This window comes from Capsicum annuum, chromosome 1, assembly GCF_002878395.1.
Source record: "Capsicum annuum cultivar UCD-10X-F1 chromosome 1, UCD10Xv1.1, whole genome shotgun sequence".
Lineage (NCBI taxonomy): Eukaryota > Viridiplantae > Streptophyta > Magnoliopsida > Solanales > Solanaceae > Capsicum > Capsicum annuum.
The window spans coordinates 7472875-7490927 of NC_061111.1; the positions used below are offsets into that span (position 1 = coordinate 7472875).

Consider the following 18053-nt stretch of genomic DNA (forward strand, 5'->3'; position numbering starts at 1 on the left):
TATATATATTATAATGTATATATATTGTAGTATATGTTTTATTTAAAGTAGTACATATATATTGAATGGTGCGTATATATGTGTATATATCTTCTATAAACGTGTATATTTAACGTATACATGTGTATATGTTTTATAAATTAGTAATTAGTATATAACTATATATATAATTATATATATTGTAGTATATGTGTTATTTAAAGTAGTTGTATAGTTGTATATATTGAATGTTACGTATATATGTGTAATTGTGTATATGTGTATATATTTTTTAAATTCTAATGTAGTATATACTATATATACAGTGTATATATATTGTTTATCGTATTTAAAACGTATATAGGTGGGTATATATAGTGTATATTGAAAAAAAATTAATTTTATTTTTGATCGGATTTGACCGAATTTTTAATTGGGTTTGATCGGATTTTCAATCGGATTTGACCGAGTTTAGGTGGGTTTGACCGGGTTGGGTTAAGTGGACCGGGTTAGGGTTATTTTTAAAAATTTTACTGTTGAACCCGGACCCGATCCGGCCCACTTAACCACAACCCCGCTAAATTCAATGGACCGGTTTCGGGTTAACCCGGCCCGACCCACTTAACACCCTTAACCCTCATCAAGCAACCCCAGAAGTGCAGGCAATACCACTAAGTTATCTAACATCCTTGGTTTAGGTGGTTCAAATTTAATATGTGGGCATAAAAATAGATTTTATACCTTATATATACAACGTAATTTTTTATCGAGGGGGTTCGAGTGAACCCCCTGACAATCATGTGGGTCCGCCCCTGATTACAAGTTTCGTAATGACATAATGTAGTAGTAATTTAAGAGATGTGCTAAATCAACAAGGGTCAAGTAATATAAAATGAAAGAATAGTATACATGCATATTTCATTAATGAAGAAGCAAAAAATATTGTCATGAATGTATAGTCGTCCAAAAATCCAACTCCACAATTATAGCTGTCAAAATGGGCTGGCCCAATCCAACCCAGCCCAAGTCTCACGGGCCAAAGAATTTGATGGGCTAGGATGGGTCGGTCCTTCACTTTAAAGGGCCTTAAAATGTATAGCCCAAGCCAACCCTAATAGGGTAGCGGGTTGGGGCGTGCTAGCCCTTTATTTTATCAAATTTTGTTAGATTTTTTTTTTCAATTTGAACTAATAGATATGACAATCCATTCATACTTCTAACATATTATTATATAAAGTACATAATTCTACGATGATTTATAATATTTCGACACCAATACATTGTCAAACATATTTGAATTCATTGATTACATTATCTTAATTAACATCAACATTCATCTAAATTCATATGCTAATTTAATAAGCTGAACAATATCAAAAAGTTATGTATCAAAAATTAATAATATTTAAAATTCACTTAAAAATATTATCGCTTTGAATGTGGGTAAAGTTGTGCAATTGGTTTCGAGTAGCTGCAACAAGTGTTTGAACGTTTCATGAAGGATGCAATTTTTATATTTATGATTAGAAATTTTAATATTTGTCATTTAATGCTAAAAGAGTAAAATATTGTGTAAGATACTAGGTAAAATTTATTGAGTAATCACTATTTATATTTTTAATTCTTTTTGCTTACAATTTTCTTTTATTCTAAGTTTAAACTGAATAACAATAACAAATGAAACATCAATACTTGATGATTAAGATTTATCACTTAATAAGTTAAATATTATGTAGGATATTAAACTTATTCAATAACTACTATTCTTAATTTTTACTTTTTCTTTTTACAATATTCATATATTTTTAATTTAAATTAAATAATATTTTGACCCACGGGCTGGTCCAGCCTAGCCTCAAGGGCCGGCGGACTGACTTGGGTTGGGCTTATAAGCCCCGGTTTTAAATGGGCTAAAAAATCACAACCCAACCCAACCCTTATAGCGGGCTGGGTTGGGTCAGGCCAAGCCCATTTTAACGACTCTATCCACAATCCAAGCAAACCTGAAAAGAGAAAAAAATGGTTTCATACTCCCTCCGTTCATTTTTAGTTAATGTTTCGCTTTTCGAGGTCAACTTGACTAACTTTCAAAGCTAAATTGAAGTAAATTAATTTAATATTTTAAACTTGGACCAAGGTGTCAAGGTGCCTCGTAAAACAACATACCACTGCCTGGACCCTTGTTACCAGCAGAAGTGACCACAATGATCTCGTTTGGCATAGCAGCGAAAGAACTAACAGTGATGTAGTCATCATACAAGTTTCAGTGAAGTCCACCAATTGATATTGATATCACGTCTACACCATCATAAATGGCAGCTTCAATTGCAGCCAGCATGTCAGCTTCTTCACATGACCCGCCTTTGGAACGCACCTTATACATGGCTATATGTATATGGGCAAGAAGAGGGAAAGCAAAAATGAATACTGACCATGTGGGTGTTTTCAATTTTTATTCTCTGATGAAAAAATAGTAATGTATATACTTTTTGTTGTTGCTTGCAAAGGTTCTAAAAGGAGACTTGTTGTCGATTGCAGAGGTTCTAAAGTAGAGCAATGTAAAGAGTTCCTTATGATCTATCTTGAGAATGATTAAAAAAAAGAGATAATGCATCAAAATCCTCCTAAACTTGTCCTCCCAACTTACTTTAGCACTTAAACTAAGTTTCTATTTATTTACCCCCTTAACATCTTTAAACTGAATTAGTTTTCTCCCTTAATATCTAACACCACTCTCATGAGGGAGAGTGCATCACACTCGCTGCCACATCAGCGCCACATCACAGTCACGTCATAGCCACGTAAATAAAATATTTTTTTAATATTTATATATAAAAATATATATAAATATATATATTATATATACACACATATTTTAAAATATATAAAATATTTTAAAGAGAAAATGGCTAAAAGACCGTCCAAGCTTTACCTCAAATCCCAACTACACACTTAATTTTCACGGGAGTCCGTCCTATCACCCCCTGATCTATTTTTTCATGTATTTATTACCCCCCTAAATGCTGAGCTGGCAACATAAACCAATTCATAATCCCTTCGTATTTGCATGCGCGGGTCCCACGTCTTCCAGGTCATTTCCCTCCTAAAACCTAAATGGACCCATTATCACCCTTTCAACTTTCTCTCTCTTCTTTCCTCTCTCTTCCTTTCTTCCCTTGACAAATTTTCTCCCACCTTTACATACGAATTTAGCCTTTTTAGTTTGTGAATCTTATATTATGATAAAGTTTTGTGGATTTTTGAAGATCAAGTCATCGATTGCAGCATTAACTTAGTAGAGGTAGTCGTTTTCCCCCTAAACTATTGTCATTGTTAATTATGGTTTGGCCTAAGCATATGGTGACTGCTTAGGATGTGCAAAATAAATTGTGTTTCTTGCTAAAAAAGTTATCTAAGTTTTCAATTAACAACATATTAAGTTCTTAAGGACATCTCTACTTAGGGTTTTTGTTAATGTTTTAGTGAGTTCATTAAAAATTAGGGTTTTTTTAGGATTTACTGTTAATCTGAAAAATAAAGCAATAAATTGTGTGTGATATTATGTGCATGTAACTATTTTATTGTTTAGGTGTTCAATTTGTACCGAAGTAGAACAATTTTCATGTAATCAATTTTTATCTTTCTCATCTTAGTCGCATAATGTGATAGAGACTAATGTGATATAAATTTATGTTTTTTCTTCATTGTTTAAGCATGATGTAGTTATATTAAAGTTTGTTGATGCTTGATTTTCGATAATATATCTTCTATGTTTCTTTGTCTTATTTGAGTGTTTATTGTCATCGGATCAAACATGAGTGATTTTACTTTGATTATTCTAAGATGGTACCATGGTGGAGTGTTAGATTTAAGTAGTGGAGAACCGGTTTACAAAGGTGAAAAAATTACAGAATTCTTAGATGTTGATGTTGACAAGATGTCATATTTTGAATTGAGAGACTATATAAGAACATTAGGATATAGCACAACATACACCTTTAGTATTAAACCACCAAATAGTGGCATTTTGGTAGATGTGGACAATGATACGGATATTTTTGAAATGATGTGTTCCTTGAAAATGGAGATGAAGTAGATGTATTTGTCAAGCATTTTGTGGATGAACCAATTGTTGTGGACCTCTCAAAATTCTTAGAAAATAGAAGTCTTGAGAATATGGAGGAATCTGGTACATTTTTTGATAATAGGCCTAACTTTATGGTAGGTGAGAACCATATAAATGAGGAGAACCTTTTTACTTCATTTTCAACTTTATCCCCTTACACTACCATACCTCATTTCACTACTGCAGATAGTGCTACTGCATATAGTGCTTCAGCACCTACTGCTGCACCTAGTGTGCCTACATCTACTGCTGCACCTAGTATTGCTACATCTACTACTGCTCTACCTAGTGCTACTGCAGCTAGTGTTGCTTCACCTAGTGTTATTGCAGGTAGTGCTGCTGCAGTTGATGATATAGATGTTGGTCCTGCTGGAAGTGATTTCTCAGGAGAAGAAGTAGAGGATTCTGATTACTCTACTGAGGATGGTGTTGAATCAGAAAGAGAATTAGTTGGAGATGATGATGATGAAAAGTATGGTAGTGATGTACATGAGGAGGTTAGGGAGTTGAGAGATGAAAACAGGAAGTTTCAAAGGAGAAAAAGAAAAGAGAGAGTACCAGCTGACAATGCAGAGGTACCAGTAGGTGAAGTAAGACCAGATTTAGGGTTTCATGACACTGAAACAGGTAAAGTAACTTGAATTCATTATGTAATACCAGTATTCTAATTGTTAACATTCTTTTTTAATATGTAGAAAACTCCAACAGAAGCAACTAATGCTGCTCCTCAAGGAAAAAAGGATGGTTCGGGCAGGGGAAGAGGAAGACCAAAGGTAATTTTTTCACATGAATTCATTATGTTATAACACTACTCTAATTGTTAACATTTTTTTTATATGTAGAAAACTCCACCAGAAGCACCTAATACTGCTCCTCAAGGAAAAAGTAATGGTTCAGGTAAGGGAAGAGGCAGACCAAAGGTATATTATGCTTGAATAGTTCTAATTTTATCAATTCATAACATTCATTTTATATTTATAGAAAACTTCATCAGAAGCCATTACTGAACCTCCACAAGCAAAAAAAGAAAGAGGGAGACCCAAAAGAACAATTTCAGTAGGTGCTACTGCAACTCCTCTACCTACAGCACCTCCAGTACCTACTATTTTTCCAACATCCTTTTTTTCACCTCCTGATTTTTGTACATCATCTTCAATAGCTGAAACTATAAAAAGAGGAACGGGAAGTGGTAGGGGAAACACTGCTCCATTCAAAAGGCAAAGAGTAGTAGGAATGAATGTGTTTCAAGCTGAAAATGGCTTTAAAGTCTTAAATATAAGTCTCTTACTTTGTTATATCATTTGTAAATTATACGTCATTGATATATTTGATTCTTAAACTTTTTTATCCTTTCCTGTAGCCTGGTATGCCTAGCACTAAGATATACTCTACTGGTCAAGCAAAGGTGGCAAGATCAGCTGATGTAACTGGTGACATTGGTTATACACCAAGTAGTACCAGTAAATTAAAATGGAATGGTAAATCAACAATCTCAACAAGAAAACTACAAGAACTTAAAGAGAATAGAAGAAAGAAGAAAGTGGGAAGTAGTTCAAACCATCCAAGTCAAAATACCGCTTCTTCACAGTCCAACATGCCATGGAAATTGTAGTGTTGTTGATGTATTTTAATCACTGTTTTTAGTTAGTTCAGTTGACATGAAAACAATTTTATTTTAGTGTTGAAAAACAATTTAAGCACTGTATTTTGTTGACTAATGTTGCCTAATGGTTATGCATTATGAATGTGAATATATTTTGGTATGAATGATGATGTGTGAAGTTGGAATGTTTTGTTGATGAATGTTGTCATTAGGCATTATTGTTGTGTTGTTTAAATGGTGGTGATGTTGCTATAATGTTAACACAACATTACCATTGCACTATCTAAGCGTAAAGAAAAACATAGCATTAGAACAGTGCTTTGCCTAAACAACATTATCATTACACCAGTTTGTATGTTTAAATGAAAGCAACACAATACACAACTTTGCAAGTGTAAATAATAACATTGCAACAACACAAGACACAACAAGTGTAAACAATAACATAGCAGCAATACAGGACACAATTTTGTAACCGTAAACCACAACATAACGACACAAGACATGATTTTGTAAGTGCAAACAATAACATAGCAGCAACACAACAAACATCAGAAGTACAGCTACGCAAAAACAAACATATGGAGTACGACTAGGTAAAAGACAACATAACATAATATAATCTGATATATTTAGAGAGAGGTATACAAAATTTACAACATATTAGACCAGATCTAGCAATTACTTTCAGTTCATTTGCTGCTGATGAACATAACAACAACAAAAATCAAAATACAAAAAAAAATCTTCCTATTGAACCTACACCATCTCCATCTTTCCTTGCGTCTCTTCTCCCACGTCAAGTTATCAATTTGAACCTGTTTAAGCCATAAGTCTTCTTCCAACTCATTGATTTTGTTCACCAATCTTGGAATAATAAAATTTGATCGTGGATCCACTTTTTCTTTGTCCCTCCATAGAAAAAAATTACATTTTTGAGACTGAAATTTTTTGTAGAAATCAGTACATTAATATAATTTGAATATAAAGTAACAGCAAAATACAATGCAAAATACATACACCATAGTAGGGGTAATACCAAAATCTTCTTCCCGGATTAGACTTCGACCATGAAGTTTGCAAGTCAAGCAAAATACCATGTTTGTATCTCACAACAGCATTGAGCATTGGGTCTGATTCGTCCATACAAAGCTTATTCAATTTCGAATTTGTCATTTCATGAATTCCGATAAAATCTATCATCAAATTACAAACCCTAAATTAAGAATTGAACAAAATTACAAAACAAAACTCCAAGAATTCAAGTGGAAAATGGGATTAAAATCTAAAACGTAGGTTAAAAAAATAAAATAAAAAAAAAAGCAAGATGAAGGCAGATGGTGGACAAGGAGAAGAGTGTTATAAAGAAGAGGAAGAAGACCGTTGGAAGAGAGAGAGAGAGCCATTTTTCATGATTTATTTCATCAAAAAATCAATTAATGATGTGTATTATACATTTGGAAGGGTAAACTCTTACTTTTGGAGTTGTTGGGACTGAACCAACGCACCTAGAGGGGGTGTTCTTATCTTCCGTGCCAGCTCAGCATTTGGGGGGTAATAAATATATGAAAAAATATATCAGGGGGTGATAGGACTCCCGTGAAGATTAAGTGTGTAGTTAGGATTTGAGGTAAAGCTTGGACGATCTTTTGGTCATTATCTCTATTTTAAATTAAAAAAATACCCTACCCCCATTTTCCATCTTCTTCATAACCACCCACCCCTCCTTCCCCTCCCCCCTCCCGTCCACCCCCAACCTGCACACACACTCTGTCCACCCCCTACACTGTCACACCTGCACACACACACCCATCCACCTCCATCCATCCCACACAATAACATCTGCACACACACATCAAATTTTTCGACGAATTTTCGTCGAAAAACATCATTATCGGCCACCTTTGAAAAACACAGTACCGATTTTATTTTACCAAATTATCCTAAAAAAAAAAAAAACAATCAAAGATGACTATCAATGGGGTTTTTGATACACGTGTGTTGAATCTACAACAATTACAAATCAAGAAATCAACAATTACTTTAGAACTTAAGAAATTTTGTTGTAGATTCAATAACAAATCAAGAAATCTCATTTTTTTGTTGTCAAATTCAAGAAATGAGTGGTGGTGGATGGGGGCAGTTGAAGGGAGGAGTGAGGTGGGGGTGTTCGCGGGTGGAATGGATGAAGAAGGAGGGAATTTTGTTTTTTTTATTATATATATATATAATAGAATGTATAACTAATACTTGCATTAGTTATACATAAAGTGAAAAATTGTACCAAACAAGGTACTATTAATACATCAAACTAATATATGCATTAATTTTTTCAATACGCTCTACCAAACGACCCATTAGTTGTAATTCAAGGTCAAAGGTTGTCAAGTTATGGCTTTACCGATAATGTCGCCGGAAAATATAAAATAAGAAATACTTTCTTGGTTATGTCATTATATTACTTTGCAAATTTACTGTTTTTACATATCACTTAAATTCGTTCATTCTCTTTGGCAAGTTAACAACATACATCAAAATTATAATATAGCTTTTGTTCATAATAATTAATCCACGTGCATGCATGCCATTGATTCTCTAATATAAATTCAAAATTGTTATCGCGAATTACTGATTTAAACGTAAAGACTAAGGAGTCAAGTCATTCACCGTATATATGTTGGAACAATGGCGGATCCAGGATTTTAAGGTTGTGGGTGCTTTAATCAGGGGTGGGCTACAGTACCCTACGAGGGTTCGGGCGAATCCAGTAACTTTTACGTAAACTCTATATTTATAGTAAAATTTTGAATATATGTATATGATTACATAGTGTGAATCCATTGACAAACATAATCGCTTGGCCTAATGGTAGACGGACCAACATTAAGGGTCTCTCTTCTGCCACGGACGTGTGTTCGAACCCCATTACAACATATTTATTTCTTTGATTTTTTATATTTCTAAAAAATACAAAAAGTACTTTTAGTTTAATAAATTAAGAAGTAAAAAAAAAAGTAATACAAAAAAGTCAAAAAAAATGTAGCGTAGCTAAGAGGAATTGATCTCAAGCACCTGAACATGAAAGATCCACCTAAAGCTAGAGCACCCACGCAAGTTTTAGTTCTGTAGGTGCTTTTTTATTTTTTATACCATTTTTTCAGTGTTTTTTATATTATAATACCTATTCTACGTCGAATTTAGTGGGTGCCGGAGCACCCAAAATAATACGTGGGTCCCCCGTGTTGAAAACTTATTTAAATTTGACAAGTGATTAGAAATGGACATGAAAGATAGACCAACTTTGAATATTGACTTGGATTTCATTGTGAAAAACACCAACTACAAACTACACAAACAGAAACTTTAAGAAGAAGGACGACGTAGAAATTATTAATAGGGTGGGAAAAGAAAAGAATTTCTCGAAACTAAATACATCCTAATTAATTAATCATCATGATGATGGAGAAATTAAACAAAGTTGAATCCAAGCCATTAATTAGTTTGTTGTTCTAAGAGCTCATAGGGCTATGTGGATCATTTAGAGAAGCTATAGCACTTTCAATCCTCAACTTCAAAATCTCTCTCTCTTCTTCATCAGCCTGAAAAATAGAAATCAAAGTAATTGCAGATATTAGGTAGAGTAAAGCATCTAGTATGCCTCTGAACTATGGCCAAATTTGTTACGACACGCTCCAACTTTACGATGGTCCTATTACCTCCAATAACTCAATTTTAGCGTATTTTGTCGCCCTTTTCTGCTGACGTGACACACTTTGTCAACTTTTTGGCTGACAAGACACTTTTGATGCGGACTTCATTTTATGTAAAAAAAAATTGTCATGTCAACATAAAATGGTGACAAAAACATGCTAAAATTGAATTCGTGGAGGTAATAAGATCTCTGTAAAATTGAAGTGTGTTGTAGCAACTTTGGTCATAAGCATTTTGGATGTCTATTAGGTACTCTATTTAGCTAATATAAATTATTGAACTTTTCACATTGGAGAGGCATAGTAAGAAATTATTATACATTTTATTGGAAGGTCTATGGTAAGTAAATCAAGACAATGCTTCAAAATGATAATTAATACCTATAAACGAATTAGAAATCAGCTTTACACATATTGTACCACATGCTCCATCGGTTATACCTAGCTCTCGATATGATTAGTTTAAGGAAATATGATTAGTTTTGGATACGCCCCTTGTATTTTAGAATCAAAGATCTTATATCTGATAAACTAAAACTCAGAAGTAAGAATTAAAAATAAGAAGTTTTTATGTATTTAATTTTTATGTTTTTTCTTGAAAATAGGATAAATACTTCTGTTGAAAAAAAATTTCATGTGTTTTAGTAAAAAAATAGTTTTTAAAAAATATCAATTGAAACTCTTAACTAGGAAATGAAGACAAATTATAATAAGATCACTAAATTTTATAATTTGGCAAACATTTTTGTCTTTCAAAACTCTAAACCATAATGATGTTATTTTCATTTCTCAAAACACATTAAACATCTTATACGGCGGAATTCCTACACAAATATGACTTCATATAATAAGTAAATTTAACATAATTCTGAAACATAAGAACAAATAAACAAACTAAAATAAAAGTAAAAAAATTCTATATAATAGAATATAATTAAATAATTTGCATATTTAAAGTGCAAGAAATTAGGTTACAAATCATTGATATATATTACTCCCTCCGTCCCAAATTTTCTAATTTGATTTCTCATTTTAATTGTCTTTTTTCATTAATCAAGAAGAGATAAAAAAAAATTCATGTTTTACCATTTGCATTAATTATTTTTTCTTCAAATCAAAATGTAAACATCATGTACTATGATAAACTAGCCAAGTTATTAATTATTTTTCTTAATCAATGTGTCATCTCAATTTGGGACAGAAGAAGTATTAAGTAATTTGTGTTCATTTTTTATTTATAATTTCAAAAAATTCATGCTTCAAATCATTTTTTTTTAAATCAAAATCGTGGATAAATTTTGTTGCCAAAAATGTTTATCTTCTCCTATAAATTCCATAAATTATAAATATGTAAACATATATTTTTTGTAATATAGTTTTACACCAGCAACATATTAGGTGAAACCCTGCAAGTAAGGTCGGGGAATATTTTTATCTAAATATATTTATTTATGTATATACATAGGGGGTGAACGTAGCATTTCCATAGTATAGAAGATATAAATTTAATAGTATTAAAATATAGAAAACATATACGAAGGTGAGTCACATTAATCATTGACAATAAAATAATGCCTCCTTACCCCATACTAATGTACTGCACTGCACATAATCGAACTTCATATTTTATATCAGGTGGACCATAAAATATTATTTTCTTAATATGGCCCTAAATTATCAGAGGACCCCACATTCTTGAAAAAAAATACATACTACCTCCGTTTCATTTCATGAGTCTTAGTTTTTTTAATTCGTTCCCAAAAAAATATCATTTTTTTTTTTGACAACTATTCTAAAATATAATTTCACTTTTACCTTTATTGATCCTATAAATTCCACTCAATTAAAAAAATAATAATACTATATTTTTTAATAAAAAATAATTTAATAAATATTATCAAATCTTAATTTATTTTTTAAGTTTCGTGTCCAATTAAATTACTCCACATTAAATAGGGAGTATTAGTTTGTCAAAATATTGGACCATGGATTATTTTTGGCCTAACTATCAATATAATACATATTATAAGTTTGCTTGGAGATCTGATCCACATATTTTCGCCAACTCTCAACCGTGCAATTAAATAATTTATCAAATTTATTAAAGAAAGTATCATGATTTAAATATTTAAGTGCTTGTCTTTGTTAATTCCTTTTTAAAGGGGATAAAATATTTGATTTAATATTATGTATGATTTGTGCTTGTCATGATTTTCAGAAGCTAAAGATTTATGCTATACTTTATTCACTGAAGTTTAAGAGCGTGGACATGACGTTCAACAAGATATTTTATATTTAAATAGTCTCATCACCCATGAGTTGTTTATTGTGTTTTTTTTAATCTGTCATTTTTTCCAATTAATAAAAAAGTCTTTGCTACCAAGACCAAACAGTGAACTAATAATAATATTTTTCTTTCTTAAGAATTTTATTGACACACTGTAAAGTATCACTATGACCTTATTAGTTATACATTTTTGTCTATATCAGCTAAAAATAAGTAACTAGCAAAAGTGCAGATAACATATCTATTTAAGTTAAATTGTCAATATATACATAAAATAAATCTTTCTTAAATCATGAAAAAATTATGTAACTGTTACTTCAAAACATCAACGACAAGCTTCCGCAATAAAAATGCATGTATATTTTCATTTATTTTGTTATTCAATCTTTTAGCATGTTTGTTTTAAAAAAGTAGTACCATAGTGTTGACTTTTGAACCTTAATTTATTTGACATGGATGCACATGTAAATTTTTAAATGCTTGAAGAAATTTTCATAATCAGTTAAAATCATCTCGAAAGCAAAATATCTTAGGAGGGAATAACTCAAAAAGAAAATTAGACAAAGGGCAGAAAAAGAATAAATCTGAGTCGCAAAAAAGGAAAAAAAAAAAGAAAAAAAAGATTCTGTTACCTCGATGAAAGCTGTTTTGAGAAGTCTCCCAGAGAAAGCAGTGATATTTGCACTAATTATTTTGGCATTCAAAGATTCAAAGACCTCACAAACTTTTATCATTGTGTCTCTTCTTTTGCTGCATGTGAGGCTCACCACCATTGTTTTTTCTCCCATTGAAGATACCCTCAACTGCAATCCCACCCACCCACCCATTAAAAAAAAAAGGAAGATAGAATGAAAAAGAGTAAAAAGTTAATAATTTTGGTAAGATCTGTTTTTGTTTGAAATATTGTTTAGTTGGGGTATTAATTACCTCAAGAACATCAATAGGGGAAGAGGATGGTGATGATCTTGTAGTTGATCCTGAAGAATCATATCCATACTGCTGCTCAAGTCTTTTTGATCTTTTTGGCTTTAAATCAAAGCTCCCATCTTGATCAAATTCAACATCGTTATTCTTCTTTGATCTTCCAGATTCAAGCACTGCTATCTCTGCTCGAATTCTCCTCTCTTGCTCGTGCAAATCTTGAATATACTCAATTGCATCTTTGATTATTGAGGCTTTATCCATCTGGTAGGTCGCAATAATTGATTTAAAATTGACAATAATGAAAGCAAATTATTTTTCCGTTTATATCTAAAATGAGTATTTGTGGTTGAATGGGTGACCTTGCTTATGTTTGGGACCACAGCTCTAAGTGCAAAGAGCCTCTCATTGAGCTTCCTCCTCCTGTTCCTTTCTGACACAATGTTCTTCGATGACTGTGCCCCATCCGGCGAGCTTGAGTCATAGTATGACGAGATTGCCTCATCGAAGCAGCTGCAACCAATAAATAAATAGAGAAAAATACGAACAATTCATACTTATATACTCCATGCTAAACTAAAAAGAGCATCAGTTAAAGTTTACCTATCGAATTCTTCCGATGGTAAGAACATGGCTGTTTCCCAATAATTGTTGTAGTCTTCACTGATGTTCTCCATCTTCTTTGGAAGAGCACAAGGAGACAAGTTATGCTTTAAAAAAAGGGCACTGGGGAGAGTAGGTAACTAGGTATACATATATAGAGAGAGAGATGAGAAAGAAAAAAGAGCACGTGTGCTTTTCTATTCATCGTTGATGGAAAGCTCTTATTTATTCCTGGCGTTCACATAGTGAGTGAGTGAGAGACATGTTAAAGAGAGTGGTGGGCCGCATGGTGACAGCTACAGTTTAACAAACATGGGTGGCGCGTAATTGATAGTTTCCTTTTGACCTACCAAGTTAGCAGAGTGAAAGATCTAAACTCAATTTGACTAATGTTCGTAGCTAAATTGAATTACTTCAAAATGAAAATTTAAGTACGTGGCAATTCTTCTCAGTGTTATGTGTGTTAGTAGCTATAGTCCTAGCTTTATTTCAGTATGCTGTAGTGTTCTTGTATTACTTGGTGAGTTTGTTTATGGTGTTGCTGGGTGTGGTAATTTCTATTATATCTTGTCCTTTTACTATTCGGTCAATCAGGCTTCACAACTGAGCGTGCTGCTCATGATATTTTTGTTGGTCAGCTTGCCACTCTAGTTGCAACCACCATTGAACACGTCATAGCTCCGTATGTTCGGTAAAGTCTTTTATTTCCTCACACAATGTAAGACACTTTGGTTACTGAAAGCATTTCTGTCAGAATGGTTATTAGGAGTTCCTTACAACATAATTCACTGTATAATTGACAAATGCAGGAGATGGAACGGTCTGCAGATCTGCAGAATGGTATACTTGCAGTTTGCTATATCAGCAACTGAGCAGTGATTAAGAAACTAGTCAAGCAGGGAATTGGAGAAAATAACATGTGCATAAACAATAAGTGTGTTGAAGAATCCGGATATGATTTATGACAACTGCAATACATAGAAAGTCAATAATTGCCATCTTAAGATGTCTAAAAGAAGTTGTTAAAGTATGTACAAAAATGCAAAAAAGCTAAAGTCAAGAAAGTTTCTTGACAAACTCACCAGCCATCAAAAAGGCAGAATAATTTTCTTCCGGGGACAGCTCGATCCACACTGGTTTTCTTGCTAAAAGTTCTTTACTTCCTAGTTCCTACCATGGAATAGACATTAGCAATCTTATTCTACATGCTTTGTGTCAACTATGTACGAAATGTTAGAGTGTTCGGCAAATAATGTTTCTTCTTCTGCAAAATCAATAAGCATTTTTACTGAAATTTTCTGTATAACGCAAATATGAGAAGGGACTGCAAGAGATCAAATGAATTACCACGTAGATAAGGAAACTGAACGAGTGATGAAATTTGAGGAAGTAAACCAAACTCATAATTTCTTTATTGCTCCTGTGATCTGTATATACGGAATGCGGCGATGCACATTGTGGCATTATTAAGAACTGTCAAAGCTGCTTGTAGAGCCACCAATACCTGAAACTCATGCATCAAATGTATGTCATTTACAATAAGAAAACAAGATAAGAATTGTCTAAGAATACTGGAAAATCCTTCAAATGGGGAAAAAATGAATATAAACAAGGCCAAGCAGCATGTGCATTGCCTTATGGTGTGAACGCATAACTCTTGTAGATATATCGTGATTCGTAGTCCAGTAAAATTATGAAAGAAGTATTATATTCTACTATTTCCATCAAACGAGTGAAGGTGGAAGGTGGAAGGTGAAATCAACAAAATCTTTGAAGCATTAAACTGTAGGTTCCACAGTTTTTTTTTTCAGTCAATAATTTTAAGATTAGTTTGGCGGTTAGTTTGTGGGACTATATGGGTATGTTGTTCTTGTTGTAGTCTGGTAGTTAGTTTTTGTCATTAACCATGCACTGCTATACTACTTGATAGCAGTAACTTTAGATGTCATCTTTCAATGTACATAGGCATCTACATTTATAGGCTAGTGAATGGACTAACTAACTAACTAACTAACCATTAGTACTTGTGTAACTAACTGTAAAAACAGTTATAACAGAAAAGTAACTAGCCTATTATTGCTTCTTCTTGGTTCTGCTCCACTCTCCTCTTCATACTTCAACACTCCCCTCAAGCTAGGAAGGTGTGAAGATGTCACAGATTCCTAGCTTGGCATTAAGATGAACTTGTTGTGCTCTTGTCAATCCCTTAGTTAGCATGTCTGTAGGCTGATCATGGGTTTCAATGTAATGAGTTCTGATCATCCCTTGAACAATTTTTTCCCTGATAAAGAAGTAAGCAGTTAATGTCAATGTGTTTTGTTCTCTCATGGTATATTGGATGTGCTGCTATTTGCTGAGTAGATTTGCTATCACTGAACACATCCACTGATAGAACTACTTCATTCCCAACTTCCTTCATCAAGCCTACAATCTATACCAACTCTGTTGTTGCAGCAAGACTTCTAAACTCTGCTTCAGTTGAACTCTTGGAAACAGTAGTTTGCTTCTTTGCTTCTTTGATTTCCAGGAAACTATTGATTCTCCAACCTTCACAAAGTAGCTTGTTACAGACCTTCTAGTCTGAGGGCACGCTGTCTGTATCACAGTAGGCACTTACTCTGTCATCTGCATTACTAGACAATAGCACACCTTGACCTGATTGGTTTTAACATACTTCACAACTCTTAAGTGTTGCTTCCATGTGAGACTTCTTAGGATCCTGAAGGAACTGACTTAATGTTTGAACACAGAAGGCTATGTCTGGCCATTTCATAGTTAGGTACAACAGCTAGTTTTTGATAAGCAACTTGATCTGCGGGAGGATCCTCAGTAGACTGCCCATGCTTGACATGTTCATCAAACTGTTTGGATGTCAATTTGATGTTGTAGTCCATAGGAGTAGCTGCAGATTTGGCTGCTGTTAAGCCTAACTCAGATAGTAGTTCCAAGGCATACTTCCTTTGATGCATCAATAACCCTTTGTCAGACCTTGCAAATTCTATTCCAAGGAAAATTCTCAACTCACCTAGATCCTTAATCTTGAAGTTCTAATGTAGGATTGCCTTGGTTTCTTCTATCAACTTTAAGCTATCTCTAGTGATCAGCATGTCAGCAACATATACTAACACCAATATGACTCCTTCTCATATCTTCCTGATGTATAATGATGGATCAAATTGACTCTGAGTGAATTGAGACCTTAGCAATACTTCTGATAGCTTTGTATTCCACTGCCTTGGTGCTTGCTTTAGTCAATATAGGGATTTGAGTAGTCTGCATACTACATTCTCCCCCTGACTAGCAAATCACTGAGGTAGGTCCATGTACACATCATCATTTAGATCACCATTTGAGAATGCATTATAAACATCCATTTGGTGTATAAACCATTGCTTCCTAGCTGCAGTAGCAAGTACAGTTCTTACTGTTTTCATTTTCACAACAGGTGAGAATGTTTCTTTGTAGTCAATTCCTTCTCTTTGTCCTTACCCCTTAGCTATAAGTCTAGCTTTAAACCTTTCAACATCACCTGAAGCCTTATACTTCACTTTGTATATCCATCTGCAACCAATAGCTTTCTTCCCTTTACGCAAGGTAACCAGCTCTCAAATATGATTGGAATTCAATGCATCTCTCTCATTTTTCATTGCTTCCACCTATCTAGGATCTCTACAAGCCTCAGAGTAACTTGTAGGTTCAGTGACACAAGAAGTTTTCAGCACATAATCCTTGTATGATGTAGAGAGTTTATCATATGACACATGATTAATTAGCAAAAGCATAAGGTACTTTTTTTGTACTCTTAGAGAAAAAGTCATTCATCCAAGCTGGAGGCTTTCTGTCTCTAGTTGACTTCCTTTGGTCCTGAGGTGCAGAAGGTTGAGGTGCAAGAGTAGGAATCAGTTGCATTTGCCGCTCTTGTTCACCAACTGAATTAGTGACCCCTTGACCTCTAGTTAACCTTCTTTGATACACTTAGAGTTACAGGTTGTGATTGTGCAGGAATAGAGAAACCTCTAGTTGACCTTCTTTGATTTACCTTAGTTATGGATTGCATAGACGTAGGAGTAGTCTGTAGTTGTTGTTCTTGCTGACCCTCTTGACCAGGAACTCCTTGAGGTGTCATAGTTACTGGAACTGTAGACATGTCTCACCACCACTTAGTGCTTGATATTGATCTTCCAAGGGAAAGATATGACGAGGTGACTGAGTTTGGAGTTTGAGCAGCTTAAATGAAAATACATCTTCTCTGAATGATACATCTCTACTCACAGAGAAGATGTTAGTTGACATGTCATATACCAAGTATCCCTTCTAAGTGCTAGAGTATCCCATCATGACACTTGTACTTGCTCTAGTCATGAGTTTACCATGCTCAATTAACACCTTGACATAGCACAGACACCCCATTACCCTTAGATGATCACAGTTTAGCCTTGTACCATACAACTTCTCATAAGGGGACAGGAACTAAATGACTGAACTAGGCAGTCTATTAATGATATACACTGCAGTTAGTTCACAATAACCCCAGAACCTTATTGGGGTTTCAGCCTGAAACCTGATAGCTCTTGTTACCTCTAGGATGTGTCTATGTTTTCTCTCAGCAACACCATTTTGCTGAGGAGAATATGGACATGTTGTTTGATGAATTATACCATTATCTTGAAACAACTTTTGGCACAATGAGTTGACAAACTCAGTACCATTGTCAGTTCTGATCACCTTGACTATTTTTTCAAATTGTGTCTTGACATATATATATAAGAAATTGTTGTACTTGATAGAAGACATCTGACTTAAGCTTTAATAGAAACACCCAAG

General features: G+C 33.6%; 1 protein-coding gene across 1 annotated transcript; it reads right to left on the minus strand.

Annotated features, from left to right (window-relative positions):
• Positions 1-8999: 8999 nt before the first annotated feature.
• Positions 9000-13468, minus strand: LOC107866727 (transcription factor bHLH35). Its single transcript, XM_047415332.1, has 5 exons — positions 13230-13468; positions 12989-13139; positions 12633-12890; positions 12338-12508; positions 9000-9307 (listed from the first exon to the last, which is right to left on the minus strand). Exons 1-5 carry the CDS (start codon positions 13301-13303, stop codon positions 9218-9220), a joined length of 744 nt encoding a protein of 247 aa, XP_047271288.1. The 5' UTR covers positions 13304-13468; the 3' UTR covers positions 9000-9217.
• Between the last annotated feature and the right edge of the window lie 4585 nt (positions 13469-18053).